Below are 14,434 nucleotides of genomic sequence, written 5' to 3'. Positions count from 1 at the left end.
TTCGCCTCGCGTCCCGCCTCCAGGCTTCCTGGGACCAATCGGCGTCCCGGGCGCCGCCCCTCCCAGAACTCTCCAGACTATTCTCGGGCTTGCTAGGGCTGGCAAGGGTTCGTGGAGGGGGGGGGTCGGTGCGAGGAGGTGGGAGGGGCTTGGAGGGAGGGGGCGGCAGTGTTGACGCTGCGCCCCCCCAGACGCGTTACAATGGGGTTGGTGCCTCTGACCTCATGGGTTAGTAAGGAATCGGGATGGTAGCACCGGAGTCCGTTCAAAGCTGTAGGGCGGGGCGGGTGGGGGGTGGGGAAACACCGGCTGCACATTTTGGATGTTGAAGGAGCCCCCACCCTCAGGGGCTCCGCAATCAGAACATTATCAAACTGGATCGAAGGCGACGGGACAATAGGTGAGCCTGGTGTGCTCTCACTTAAATGGAATGGCAGTGGGCGAGATTAATAGGTCCGTGTTTGAGAAAATGCTGGAACGTTCTGTAGTTTTAGTCTAAGGTATGGGGGCATTGACCAATCAGGGAAGGGGAATTCTTTGGCAGGAGCCAAGGTGGGTGGGATTTGTCTAAAGCTGCTGGAAAGAGGTGGAGAAGCTGATTGGTTAGTCTTCAAATAAGAGCCTTATTGCAGAGGAGGTTGGAGAGAGAGAGTGCTTGTTGGTGCTGTCTTGTCTGAGATAGTTTTTGAGGGTTTGATTGGGTTCCTAGCAGCCATTTTCACCCCACTGGCCCAATATTACTCCCAAGAAATCCCTAATTGAGCGTAAAGGAGCCGTGGAAGGTAACTAAACCAAAGGATGGAGATTCATGTCCCCTGAGGAGACCAAAACATAAAATAATCTTAGTTCAGCAGGAAGACAGGTACGATTGCAGAATAAAACATCACAGATAAAGGAGCAAGGTAGGAGTAAGCCCTGTGAAAGTTGAACACAATATATGCTAAGTGCCTCCCACTTGCTTCCAGTTCGCTAAGAATACTCTAGTCCAAAAAGCACTCTCTGTAAAAGAAGGGATTAGGAAAAGATACTTGTACACCAAATTTATGGCAGCATTATTCGCAATAGCCATGAGGTAGAAGCAGCCTGGGTGTCCAAGGAGGGAATGACTAAATAAGATGTGTTATATACATATAATGAATATTATTCAGCTCTAAGAAGTAAAGAAACTCTGATACATGCTGTAACATGGATGAACTTTGAGGACATCTTTTTTTTTTTAAGATTTTATTTATTTATTTGACAGATCACAAGCAGGCAGAGAGGCAGGCAGAGAGAGAAGGGGAAGCAGGCTCCCTGCTGAGCAGAGAGCCCATTGCAGGGCTCGATCCCAGGACCCTGAGATCATGACCTGAGCTGGAGGCAGAGGCTCAACACACTGAGCCACCCGAGCGCCCCTGAGGACATCTTTCTAAGTGAAATAAGCCAGTCACATAAAAAAAATTATTGTGTAATTCTATTAATATGAAGACCTAGAGTAGTCGAATTGATAGAGATAGAAAGTAGAATAGTAGTTGCCAGGGGCTGGAGGGAGGAGGGGAATGGAGAGTGGCTTAATTGGTATAGAATTTCAGTTTTGCAAGTTAGAAAGATTTCTGGAGGGTGGTCAACGATATGAATGAACTTACTGCTGAACAGTATACTTAAAAAAACAGTTAAGATGGTAAATTTCAGATTGTGTGTATTTTTCTACAACTGAAAGTAATGAAATAAAAAAGCCCCGTGCCAAAACTTTATTTCATTTTTTCTTCTCAGGCCTCGGAAGACCATGGCTGCTGCTAAGGGAATGGCCATCGGCATCGACCTGGGTACCACCTACTCCTGCGTGGGGGTGTTCCAGCACGGCAAGGTGGAGATCATCGCCAACGACCAGGGCAACCGCACCACCCCCAGCTACGTGGCCTTCACCGACACGGAGCGGCTCATTGGGGATGCGGCCAAGAACCAGGTAGCCATGAATCCCCAGAACACTGTCTTTGATGCCAAACGTCTGATTGGCAGGAAGTTTAATGATCCTGTCGTGCAATCAGATATGAAACTTTGGCCTTTTCAAGTAATCAATGAAGGAGGGAAGCCCAAGGTATTGGTGTCATACAAAGGGGAGAAGAAAGCTTTCTATCCTGAGGAAATCTCTTCTATGGTGCTGACAAAGATGAAGGAGACTGCTGAGGCTTTTTTGGGCCACCCTGTTACCAATGCTGTGATCACTGTACCGGCTTATTTCAATGATTCTCAACGCCAGGCTACCAAGGATGCAGGCGTGATTGCGGGTCTCAATGTGCTAAGAATTATCAATGAACCCACAGCTGCTGCCATTGCATATGGCTTAGATAAAGCAGGTCAGGGAGAGCGACATGTCTTGATCTTTGATCTAGGTGGAGGCACTTTTGATGTGTCCATCCTGACCATAGACGATGGAATTTTTGAGGTGAAGGCCACTGCCGGGGACACTCATCTGGGAGGGGAGGACTTTGACAACCGTCTGGTGAGCCACTTTGTGGAGGAGTTCAAGAGGAAGCACAAGAAGGACATCAGCCAGAACAAGCGAGCCGTGAGGCGGCTGCGCACCGCCTGCGAGAGGGCCAAGAGGACCCTGTCGTCCAGCACCCAGGCCAACTTGGAAATTGATTCACTTTATGAAGGCATTGACTTCTACACATCCATCACCAGAGCCCGGTTTGAAGAGTTGTGTGCAGACCTGTTTAGAGGCACTCTGGAACCTGTGGAGAAGGCCCTTCGGGATGCCAAGATGGATAAGGCGAAGATCCATGACATTGTGTTAGTGGGGGGCTCCACTCGTATCCCTAAGGTTCAGAGGCTGCTGCAGGACTACTTTAATGGTCGTGATCTCAACAAGAGCATCAACCCCGACGAGGCCGTGGCCTATGGGGCGGCGGTGCAGGCGGCCATCCTCATGGGGGACAAGTCTGAAAAGGTACAGGATCTGCTTTTGTTGGATGTTGCTCCCTTGTCTCTAGGGCTGGAAACAGCCGGGGGCGTCATGACGGTCCTGATCAAGCGCAATTCCACCATCCCCACCAAGCAGACACAGATCTTCACCACCTACTCGGACAACCAGCCAGGCGTGCTGATCCAGGTGTATGAGGGCGAGAGGGCCATGACCAGAGACAACAACCTCCTGGGGCGCTTTGACCTGACTGGAATCCCTCCTGCACCCAGGGGAGTGCCTCAGATTGAGGTGACCTTTGACATCGATGCCAATGGTATTCTCAATGTAACAGCCATGGACAAGAGCACAGGCAAGGCCAATAAGATCACCATCACCAACGACAAGGGCCGCCTGAGCAAGGAGGAGATCGAGCGCATGGTTTTGGATGCTGAGAAGTATAAAGCTGAAGATGAGGTCCAGAGAGAGAAAATCTCTGCAAAAAATGCTTTAGAATCTTATGCTTTTAACATGAAGAGTGCTGTGAGTGATGAAGGCTTGAAGGGCAAGATTAGTGAGTCTGATAAAAAGAAAATACTGGAAAAATGCAATGAGGTCCTTTCATGGCTCGAGGCCAATCAACTGGCTGAGAAAGAGGAGTTTGATCATAAGAGAAAGGAATTAGAGCAGGTGTGTAACCCAATCATCACAAAACTCTACCAGGGAGGATGTACTGGGCCTTCCTGTGGGACGGGGTATACTCCTGGAAGGGCTGCCACAGGCCCCACCATTGAAGAAGTAGATTAATCTTATCTGGAGCTGGAGGGTTCTAGGGTGCCTCTAAGGTGAATTTTCTTCCCCTCATCTTCAAACGTCGTTATGATTATTGAATTGAGTGTCCTGAACCTAAGTTACCATCCTTTCGTATTCTGACAAATCTTTTGTATACCATCTTTTCACAATCCATGTTTCTGACTTTTAGGAAAACTAGGCCCCTCTGAACCATTTGATGAATTCGAATGTCTGTTATTTATTTCTGACCTCCCCAACTTTCTTCTTCCTATGCGGATGGTTAAATGTCACTCAGTAAACTTGTTCCTAAAACAAATTTTTTCTGGTATCTTTATTGATTTATTATTTTTTAACTTTATTTTTATTTATTTTTAAAGATTTATTTTAGAGAGAGAGCACATACACGCATGTGAGCACACATGAGAACGCTGAGGGGAGGAATAGAGAGAGAGGGAGAGAGAAACCCTAACGGACTCCACACTGAGCTCAGACCCCGATGTGGAACTCGATCCCACCACCCTGAGATCATGACCTGAGCCGTTTAAACCAAGGGTCAGACCCCAGTTGACTGAGCCACCCAGGAGCCCCTGGTTTTTTTAAATTTAAGTCCTATCTACACCCAATGTTGGCCTCAAACTTATGACCCTGAGATGAAGAGTCATATGCTCTTCTGACTGAGCAAGCCAGGCACCCCTTTTCTGGCATCTTTAGACTGTGAGTGTACCTTAAAAAGTAAGGTAAAGATTTCATGAAGAGCGTGAGTGTGGTCTGATTGTGCAATCATTGTGAATGATTAATTAAACTGGCTAGGGGAAAGTGTTTGAATTTTCATGAGCTAATTGTTTCCAGCAGGAAAATGACTCTTAATCATCATGCACCTTTAGCTCCAGCTGGAGCAGTTGCTCACTATAGTTTCTGCTTATACTCAGTGAAAGACTGGTTTAGGTGCTTAGGGTTCAGCTGGGGGAAAAAACTTCTGCTTGATGTTCTCCTTATGACATTTAAAGGTGAGGTCTAGGACATCCAGCATCTGTGTACTCATAGAGTCTATTATTACATCCTTTACATGCAGAAAACATTTTTAAAACAAACTGCTGACAAATGGGTACTTTTCTGGGAGATGAGAAATGGAGAATTTAGTAGTCTTATTCCTTGAAAAAAATATTTTCACCTATTGTGTCATAATATATATTTATAAAACCCTTAGGTGCATGAGTGTGTAAGTCTGTGTAACTGTACACTTGCGTCCTTTAGTGTTTGAGGGAACATATTTGGAAGTCAAATATTAGAATAGGAATTTCTACCCCTGAGCAAGTTTTTGTTTGGTTTTACTCAGTCCTTTACAGGTTGTAAGGAGGGTGTGAGAAACATGGACTTTTAAAGGGTGTAAGAAACATGGACTGAAATTGGGTCCTTGGGAGAAATATGTTTATTGGGAACCTTTTTAAATTTTATGTTAGTCACCATACAGTACATCATTAGTTTTTGATGTAGTGTTCCATGCTTGTTTGCGTAAAACACCCAGTGCTTGGTGCAATCCGTACCCGCCTTAATACTCATCACCATGCTCACCCATACCCCCCAATCCTCTCCCTCCTAAAACCCTCTGTTTCTATTGGGAACCTTTGATAAAATCAAGCTCAGTGCTCAGGCTCCTGATCTCAGGGACTTTGCAACATTTTATTTTTTTTAAGATTTTTATTTATTTATTTGACAGAGATCACAAGTAGGCAGAGGCAGGCAGAGAAAGAGGGGGAAGCAGGCTCCCTGCTGACAGGGAGCCCGATGCAGGGCTTGATCCCAGGACCCTGAGATGGATCGTGACTTGAGCTGAAGGCAGATGGTTAACCCACAGCCACCCAGGCGCCCCAACATTTTATTTTTTAAACTTTTTATCGAAGTGTAACGGATATAGAAAAGTGCATAAATCAGGAGTTTTCCCAAGTTCCTCGACAGTTTTCAATAGAGTGTCTGGAGGGTGTTAGCACCGTGGGCAGCACCATCAGGGAAAAAATCCCAGAAAGGCCATGAACCTCTTGAAAACTGGGCTAACACCTGGGGCTCGCGCCTGCGTGGTGGAAGCCCGCCACTCCGGGAGGAAGTGGGAAGGCAGGAAGGCCCGCCCCTTTCCCGGCTTCAGCGCCCCTGCGGCTCTCCACAGCCCGCTCTTCCAGGGCCGCAAGTGGGCAGTGAGCTCCTGTCATTACTCAGAGCTCCCCCGGCTCTTCTCGCTGCGCCTGCGCGATTCTGTGCCGCCCCACGCGCGGGCTTGCATCCCGGTTGCCGCCCGGCCCCAGCCCCGCGGTTCCCGGCCCTCGCCTTCCCGGTCCGGCCGGCAGCCCGCGGCTTGAGCACCATGGTAGGTACCGTGACGTCACAAGGGGGCGCCCTCGGGGAGCGCAGGCGGGCCGAAGGTTGGGGAGCCGGGAGGGGGTCGAGGCTTTGACCCTCGGAGCCGGAGTTGGGCCCTTGGGTTTGCTCTTTATTCTTATTAGTTCCTGCGCCTTGCATTCTGTGGGGGGGACACACCTGGGAGCTCATGGGATTTTTTTTACCCTTATGCGGGAACAAAACAAAAGAAACGCGCGGAAGAGTTGGGGACAGGAGGGGAGGGGAAAGCTTGACCTCGAGGAGTATTTCTATGACGGAGGCCAGGCTTTGGGAGGGTTAGAATGGGACGCTTTCTACAGTTGTGCCCACTGGGGGTTGAGGGGTAGAGAGTAGCCCAGGAGAGGTGGTTGATTGAGAGCCCGACCCGGAGAGCGAGAGGGGTGCAGGGCAGAGCATCTCTCTGGAGCTTTAAGTCAGGGGCTCAGTGAAGTGTATTTGGGCTCCAGCCGGAGTATTGTGTTCCGGGGGCCCACAGAGTATTTTTTCCTGTGAAGTTTTCAGAACTGCCAGAGCTGTGGCCGGGATCCCAATATCAGTACTGGAAACACTACCAGAGGGAGGGGCACTCCTTCCTACCCTGTTTGTAACTTCCCAGGTGATGGTTTTCCCTCTCTCGCCCAATAGCTCTTCTATTCCTTTTTCAAGTCCCTGGTGGGCAAGGATGTGGTCGTGGAACTCAAGAATGACCTGAGGTAGGCACCTGTTCCCGCAAGTCCTTAGGGGGTGGGTATATGCGGGGCTCTGGAACCTCTTTGACAAGTATTATTTGAGGGCTGGACAAAATGGGAGAGATACAAAAGAAATAAATGACCTGTGCCCTTTGGTTAAAGTACTAGAGAGCCATCAGAGGGCAGAGGCATGGCTAAATTTGTTTTTACGAAACGGACATAGTTTTGTTTTTTTGATTAAATTGTTTGCTCAATTATGGAAATGTAGGAATCAGTTCCACAAGTAAAGGTGTATTACAGGGGCGTTTGTAATTTTATTTGCAGTAGCCAAAAATTGGAAACAAATAGCCATCTACAGGGAATGCGTTAAGTTGTGGCACTTCGTAATATACAGCTGTCACAGAGGAATAGATGTATTGATAGGAAGAGCTGTTGTAGAATGGTAGATGTGGCACAACTTCCATTTTGTTAAAGAGAACATAAAGGATAAACCGAAGACCAGTGCAGTCCCTTATGTCTGCTTTTACAGCCTCTACCCCCTTGTGTCATTAGCTCCTAATTAACAACCAGGACATGGAGTAAATGCTGTATCCTTGGAGAGACTTTTTTCCTGGTCCTTCTAGCCAAGTAGTATCTGTTATATAGTCTATTTTCTTCCTAGTAGGTGCTTCTGAAATTGTGATTTCCTAAAAGTATGTTTAGTATTTACAGCCTGTCCTTCCTACAGGGCCAGGACCATGTTTAAGCTCACCTTTGTGTACCTGAGTTCTGCAATAGGCCTAGTATATCATAGGTGCTTAATAAGTGTGTGCTGAAAGAAGGAAAAATAGCTAACATTTGAGAACATCCTATCAACTAAGCACTATTCTGAATACTTTACATTTATTAACATTAATTCTTTTAACAACTCTATAGCACACATACTATTGTTGTTATCTTACACATGAGGAAACTGAAGCATAGACAGGTTAACTGCTCAAGTCTACACAACTAGTAAATGACAGCCAGAACTGAAGTCCAGTTCTGTCTGGCTTGCACACGTTTGCACTCTATTTATTTTAAAATATTTTGTTTATTTATTTGACAGACAGAGATCACAAGTAGGCAGAGAGAGGGGGAAGCAGGCTCCCTGCTGAGCAGAGAGCTGGATGTGGGGCTCCATCCGAGGACCCTAGGATCAGGCCCCTGGGATCGTGACCCGAGCCAAAGGCAGAGGGTTTAACCCCCTGAGCCATACAGGTGCCCCACATTTGCACTCTTTTAAATTAAAAACGATTGGTTAGAGAAGGACAAATACCATATGATTTCACTCATGTGGAATTTAAGAAAACAGATGAACATGGAAAAGAGAGAGGCAAACCAGAAAACTTTTTTTTTTCCTTAAGATTTTATTTATTTATTTGACACAGAGAGAGAGGGAGAGAGCACAAGCAGGGGGAGTGGCAGACAGAGAGAGAAGTAGGCTTCCCTGCTGAGTGGGGCTCGATCCCAGGACTCTGGGATCATGACCTCAGCCAAAGGCAGACACTTAACCAACTGAGCCACCCAGGTGCCCCCAGAAAACAGACTTTTTTTTTTTTTTTTTAAGATTTTATTTATTTATTTGACAGAGATCACAAGTAGGCAGAGAGGCAGGCAGAGAGAGAGGAGGAAGCAGGCTCCCCGCAGAGCAGAGAGCCCGATGTGGGGCTCGATCCCAGGATCCTGGGATCATGACCTGAGCTGAAGGCAGAGGCTTTAAGCCACTGAGCCACCCAGGCGCCCCCAGGAAACAGACTCTTAACTATAGCAAACAAACAGGATTGTTGGAGGGGAGGTGAGTGGGGACACGGATTTGGTGGGTATTGAGGCCGGCATTTGCTGTGATGAACCTTGGGTGCTCTATGTAAGTGGTGAGTCACTAAATTCTACACCTGAAGCTAACATTACACCGCATGTTAACTAACTGGAATTTAAATAGAAATTTGAAAAAACAAATAAATAAAAATGGGGTCATATTCTTTATGCAACTGTGAAACTTGCTTTTTGTTTAGCAATATGTTGTGGATATTTTCCATGTCAATAAAGTTGATCTTTAACATTCTTAATGTCTATATGGCATTTTTTTTAAAAGATCTTTTATTTTATTATTTATTTGACAGACAGAGATCACAAGTGGGCAGAGAGGCAGGCAGAGAGAGAGGAAGGGAAGCAGGCTTGCTACCGAGCAGAGAGCCTGATGCAGGGCTCGATCCCAGGACCCTGGGATCATGACCTGAGCCAAAGGCAGAGGCTTTAACCCACTGAGCCACCCAGGCGCCCCTATATGGCATTTTTATTAGCTGGCGGGAACTAATTTAATCGAGACTTTGCTGTTGGACATTTAGGCTGTTTCTTGCTTTTACAAATGATGCTGCCCTGAACATCATTATGTGTGCAACTTTGTACACATCTTTTTCTTTAGAAAAAAAATGCTTTAAAAAACTTTCCTTTAAATTAAGTATATATTTAAAGTATTATTACCTGATGCTCTTTTAGAAAATTCTGTTTATTTAATTTTCTCAATTTTTAATTTAAATTCCAGTTAACATAAAGGGTAATATTTTCAGGTGTAGAATTTAGTGTTATCACTTATATTCAACACCCAGTGCTCATCACAAGTGCCCTCCTTAATATCTAACTTTTTTTAAAAGACTTTATTGTATTTTTTTCTTTTTTTAATATTTATTTATTTGACAGATCACAAGTAGAGAGGCAGGCGGAGAGAGAGGGGGGAAGCAGGCTCCCCACTGAGCAGAGAGCCCGATGTGGGGCTCGATCCCAGGACCCTGGGATCATGACCTAAGCCAAAGGCAGAGGCTTTAACCCACTGAACCACCCAGGCGCCCCTAAAGATTTTATTTTTAAATAATCTCTGCACTCAAGGTGGAGCTTAAACTCACAACCCCAAGGTCAAGAGTCACATGCTTAAACAGACTGAGCCAGCCAGGGTTCCCACCTTTAGAAACTTTGAATCAGTGTATTCCCACCTGCCCCCAACAATATCTTCCATGTTTCTTTTTGAGATAATTTCTCAGTGTGGGAAACATTGACACAGTATTGATGGCGTATAGATTGGGGCCATATAGAGAGACAAGTATGGAAGGCAGAACCAGCTAGGCAATTCTATGAGAGGATTTGTTTTTGGTTTCCTCTTTTCTTCTTTCTGGGTCTTCCATATGGCAAGAGTGACTTACATTATAGCCCCATGTCCTAAAACAGGGACTTAGAAGATTTGAAGATAGTCCATTGGTATGGGAGAAGGGTTCCTTTCTCTCATGCTTGTTTTCAGACCATTGTGCCAGATATTAAGAGACTGAATGAAATGACACCACCTATGCAGTTTCGGAAGTGACTTCACCGCTGCAGAAGGTAATAGGTGTTGTCAAAGTCTTTCCAGCAGTCAGGGATGTGGGGAAACCATCACGGAGAAGTATGTTTCTCAGGCAGCAGATTTTAAAGACTTAAAATTTAACAAAAATTGGGGCCCAACAGAGAACTGCCAGCTTTATTTTTGGCAAGATAAAGACTTTTTTAAAAAAAGATTTATTTATTTTAGAGAGGGAAAGAGTCAGTCTTTTTTAAGAGGGGAGAGAGGCAGAAGGAGGAGGAGGGAGAAAAGCAGGTTCCATGCTCTGTGCGAGCCCCATGTGGGGCTCCTTCTCAACCCTGAGATCATGACCTGAGCCAAAATCAAGAAATTAAGAGTCCTGGGGCGCCTGGGTGACTCAGTGGGGTAGGCCTCTGCCTTTGGCATGGGTCATGATCTCAGGGTTCTGGGATTGAGCCCCACATCAGGCTCTCTGCTCAGCGGGGAGCCTGCTTCCCCTCTCTCTCTGCCTGCCTCTCTACCTACTTATGATGTCTCTCTCTCTGTCAATAAATAAAAACTTTAAAAAAAAAAAAAAAGGAAAGAAATTAAGAGTCCAGTACTTCATCAGCTGAGCAACCCAGGCGCCCCAGGGAGAGAGAGCTTTAAGCAGACTGAGCATGGAGTCTGATGCAGGATTCAGTCTTATGACCCTGAGATCATGACCTGAAGACCTGAAAGTGGCCAAAATCAAGAGTCCCAATGCTTTTTTTTCCCCTTTTCTTTACAATTCTTTTTTTTAAGATTTTATTTATTTATGTGAGAGAGAGAGACAGAGCATGAACAGGGCGGGGAGGGGGAGAGGAAGAAGCCGACTCCCCACTGAATAGGGAGCCTGATGGAGGGCTCGATCCCAGGACCCCCAGATCACAACCCGAGCTGAAGACAGACTCTTAACCAACTGAAACACCCAGATGCCTCCAAGAGTCCGACACTTAAGCAACTGCACATTATAGTCATTTCGTTAAAGTTTTTAAAAATTTTTTTAAAGATTTTATTTATTTATTTGACAGAGATCACAGGCAGGCAGAGAGAGAGATAGGAGTAAGCAGACTCCCCACTGAGCAGAGAACCCAGAACACCGGGATCATGACCTGAGCCAAAGGCAGAGGCTTTAACCCACTGAGCCACCCAGGCACCCCAGGTTTTTTAATTTTTTATGATTTCATTTGTGAGAGAGAGAGCACAAGAAGGGGGAGCAGCAGGCAGAGGGAGAAGTAGGCTCCCTGCCAAGCAAGGAGACCAATATAGGGACTTGATCCCAGGACTCTGGGATCATGACCTGAGCTGAAGATAGGCACTTAACCGACTGAGCCGCCCAGGCAGCCTGAAAGTTTTTTTAATAACAAAAAAATAGCAAGGGCAATTAAAGAATTATTCTTAGGGAGGAAAATATTGACAACCTTTAGCATACTACATACGCACCCAACAAACGCTATCCTAACCTGTGTTTCTTTGTCTCAGACTTAAGAGACCTTTGAGCACACATCAGTGTTTGAGAACCACTGTTCTAAAGAACATAGAATCTGGTGATGACATGCAGGGTAGTTAGGATAAAGGCGGCAAGGATGGAGGCTGGCCTAGACTGAGGTGTAATAAGACCTTGGCTTGTAGAAGTCAAACTAGAAAGAGAATTTTAGAGATGTTAGGAAAATGTCACCAAATGATGGGGACATGGGTCATGGAGGATGGTGAAGTACAACTCAGAATTTGAGGTTGTGAGACTGTTGAGGCCACTCACAGAAAGTAAAGAAGTTGGGAGAGAAGTAGCATGACTGATAGCATTCCTCATTCACATTTCAGAGGGCCCAGGGATTGAGAAAAGGAGGGGACATCTTGTGCCTGCATCACCAAGAACAATGTTAAGCTACTTTGTCTGCTTTACATATGGGGTTCCAACAGATGTTTGAGAATAGCTGCTGGTTTGGGGTATCAGACAGATGTGGCCTCAAGTCCCTGTTTCTTCTACACTTGTGCACATTACACAATCTCTGAGTCCCTGTTTGGTAAGAGCTACCTTGTGAGGTATCTGTAAAGACTTCAAGTACTATGTGGAACACAGGCCTAGTTTGTAACAGTTGTTTAATACTAGCTGCTAAGAGTGCCTTGGCTTGGGTGCCTGGGTGGCTCAGTGGGTTAAGCCGCTGCCTTCGGCTCAGGTCATGATCTCAGAGTGCTGGGATCGAGTCCCACATCGGGCTCTCTGCTCAGCAGGGAGCCTGCTTCCCTCTCTCTCTCTGCCTGCCTCTCTGTCTACTTGTGATCCCTCTCTGTAAAATAAATAAATAAAATCTTTAAAAAAAAAAAAAAAAAAGGAGTGCCTTGGCTTTAGGCGATGTGAGGTCTAAAATAAACATTGCAATACAAGCATTGTCTTTCTTGATCCTGGGCTTAGGAATGCCCCCTTTTTGGTTCTCTCTTTTCTGCCTTCCTCAAACCTTGACTTCCCCCAGCTGTGTTCTTATCCATGGTCTGAAGTTGTCTCTCGGTTGATTTTGGTGTAAACTGATTGGGTTCTTTCGTCTTCTCCCCCAACAGCATCTGTGGAACCCTCCATTCTGTGGACCAGGTGAGATATGTAGGAGCCTAGAATGGGGTCTTGGGGAAGGAGAAAGAGTTTCAGGGCTGGGTGCTTGCATCTTGTCTCTAGAGCTAATGATGGTGTTTGTCTTCTTTTCTTAGTATCTCAACATCAAACTAACTGACATCAGTGTTACAGACCCTGAGAAGTACCCTCACATGGTGAGTTGGTGATGGTGAAGAGGAAACAAAAGCAGGAAGTTCCTGGGTGGATAGCTGACATTCTTTTTTTTTTTTTTTTTTTTTTTAAGATTTTATCTTATTTCTGTTTATTTGAGAGTGCATGAGTTAGGGTGGGGGGCACGGGGGACAGGCAGATGGGACACCACCCAGTGAAGCACCCTGAGATCACTACCTGAGCCAAAATCAACAGTCAGATGCCGAACCGACTAAGCCACCCAGGTGCCCCAGATAGCAGACACTTTTAAGGGTGTTTTCTTGTTTATCTGTCTGGGTCTAGTTATCAGTGAAGAACTGCTTCATCCGGGGCTCAGTGGTCCGCTATGTGCAGTTGCCGGCAGATGAGGTGGACACACAGTTGCTACAGGACGCAGCAAGGAAGGAGGCCCTGCAGCAGAAACAGTGACGATTCCTCCCTGTCCCTCTTCAGTTGGTGACCTTTCACCTTAAGTTGCAGCCCAGGACCCCTCTCCCATATTTGAAGGCTTTTTGTCTTTTTTTTTTTTTGTCTTTTTTGAATATTGGAGACTTTTTTTTTTTTTTCTCCTTCAAGGGATGAGTGGATGAGAATAATAATAGTGGGGAGCAGCTCTCCTCTGTTGAGGAGGGGAGGATAAGTAGGCTGGGGAACTGCAGACCTGCCTTGTCCTCAGCACCTGCCTTTCTCACTCCTTCCCTGGATATGGTGGGAGAATCTCCTAGATCTCTCCAGGACAGCATGTGATTCATTTTGGGGATGGAAGGAATCTATCCCGCATCGGGAATAAACTTATGATGCACATTCGAGTTCTGGTTCTGTGTGTGTTTTGGGAAGGAGCCTGGAGGGTGGGAAAGGGATGTTGAAGTCATCTAAGCCTGCTGCTCTATTATCCCAGTCAAGAATCCAGCCCAACTTCCCAGCATTATCTGCCACTCTTCTCCCTGGTGTAAACTATGTAATACCTCACCTGGGCTACAGCATGTTTCTTGAACATGCCCCTACCTGTATGGCTTGCCTACGGTGGTCTACTTGTACTGTACCCACAAGGAGTACCTGTTGCCTTTCCATGTCTGTCCTGTGAACCTGACAGTTAATGTTATGAGACACCAAGATACACCCGATGCTGCCGGACTGCCTCCTCCCAGCCAAACCACTTCACGCTTTCGGAATATAACGGATTAATACGAGTGACATAATTTTTCATCGTGGAGAGTTAGGACTGGGAATGAATCAAACCGGTTCATTCAGCAAATAGGAGTTTCCTCCACACAGGAGTTCTCAGTTCTAAGGGACCTTCCGGGCCACCCGGCGTGACGCCTGCTTCTGCGGGAGGAACCAGGCTCTGAGAGCAGGCGGGGCGCCCCCTGGGTCCTGGGGCGGCAGCGCCCTGCCCGCGGGTTCCCGGGCTGCCCGCTGGGCGCCGCCCTCCCGCCGGCCCGGCCGAGGACCCGCGCGGGGTGCCCGCGGTGGCGCCTGACGGGAGCGCGGTCCCGGGAGCATCCTCCGCTCCTGCGCCCGCGCCCGGTGCAATCCATTGTGAGCGCGGCGGGCGGCGAGCGGCGAGCGGCGCG

At 46.8% G+C, this 14,434-nt stretch overlaps 2 protein-coding genes across 4 annotated transcripts; both read left to right on the top strand.

Annotated features, from left to right (window-relative positions):
• The first annotated feature begins 207 nt into the window (after nt 1-207).
• LOC116860940 (heat shock 70 kDa protein 1-like) lies at nt 208-3,992 on the top strand. Of its 3 annotated transcripts, none has more exons than XM_032847288.1 (2): nt 208-228; nt 1,753-3,992. In XM_032847288.1, the coding sequence occupies exon 2, from the start codon at nt 1,766-1,768 to the stop codon at nt 3,689-3,691; it is 1,926 nt and encodes a 641-aa protein (XP_032703179.1). In that variant the 5' UTR covers nt 208-228; nt 1,753-1,765; the 3' UTR covers nt 3,692-3,992. The 3 variants fall into 3 exon arrangements, with proteins under 3 accessions (XP_032703179.1, XP_032703177.1, XP_032703178.1); XM_032847286.1 differs by lacking the exon at nt 208-228 and adding an exon at nt 248-400; XM_032847287.1 differs by lacking the exon at nt 208-228 and adding an exon at nt 452-500.
• A 1,711-nt stretch (nt 3,993-5,703) lies between these two features.
• LSM2 (LSM2 homolog, U6 small nuclear RNA and mRNA degradation associated) lies at nt 5,704-13,669 on the top strand. The gene is given in 6 exon segments (XM_032847291.1): nt 5,704-5,806; nt 5,809-6,035; nt 6,692-6,759; nt 12,662-12,692; nt 12,806-12,865; nt 13,164-13,669. Coding segments are annotated over 6 exon segments (615 nt in total). The 3' UTR covers nt 13,290-13,669.
• Nucleotides 13,670-14,434: the final 765 nt, after the last annotated feature.

Source organism: Lontra canadensis, unplaced genomic scaffold (assembly GCF_010015895.1).
Source record: "Lontra canadensis isolate GAN:19392208 unplaced genomic scaffold, GSC_riverotter_1.0 scaffold186, whole genome shotgun sequence".
NCBI classification, from domain to species: domain Eukaryota; kingdom Metazoa; phylum Chordata; class Mammalia; order Carnivora; family Mustelidae; genus Lontra; species Lontra canadensis.
The sequence above is the reverse complement of the archived record's forward strand: the minus strand, read 5'-3'. Positions and strand labels throughout refer to the sequence as shown.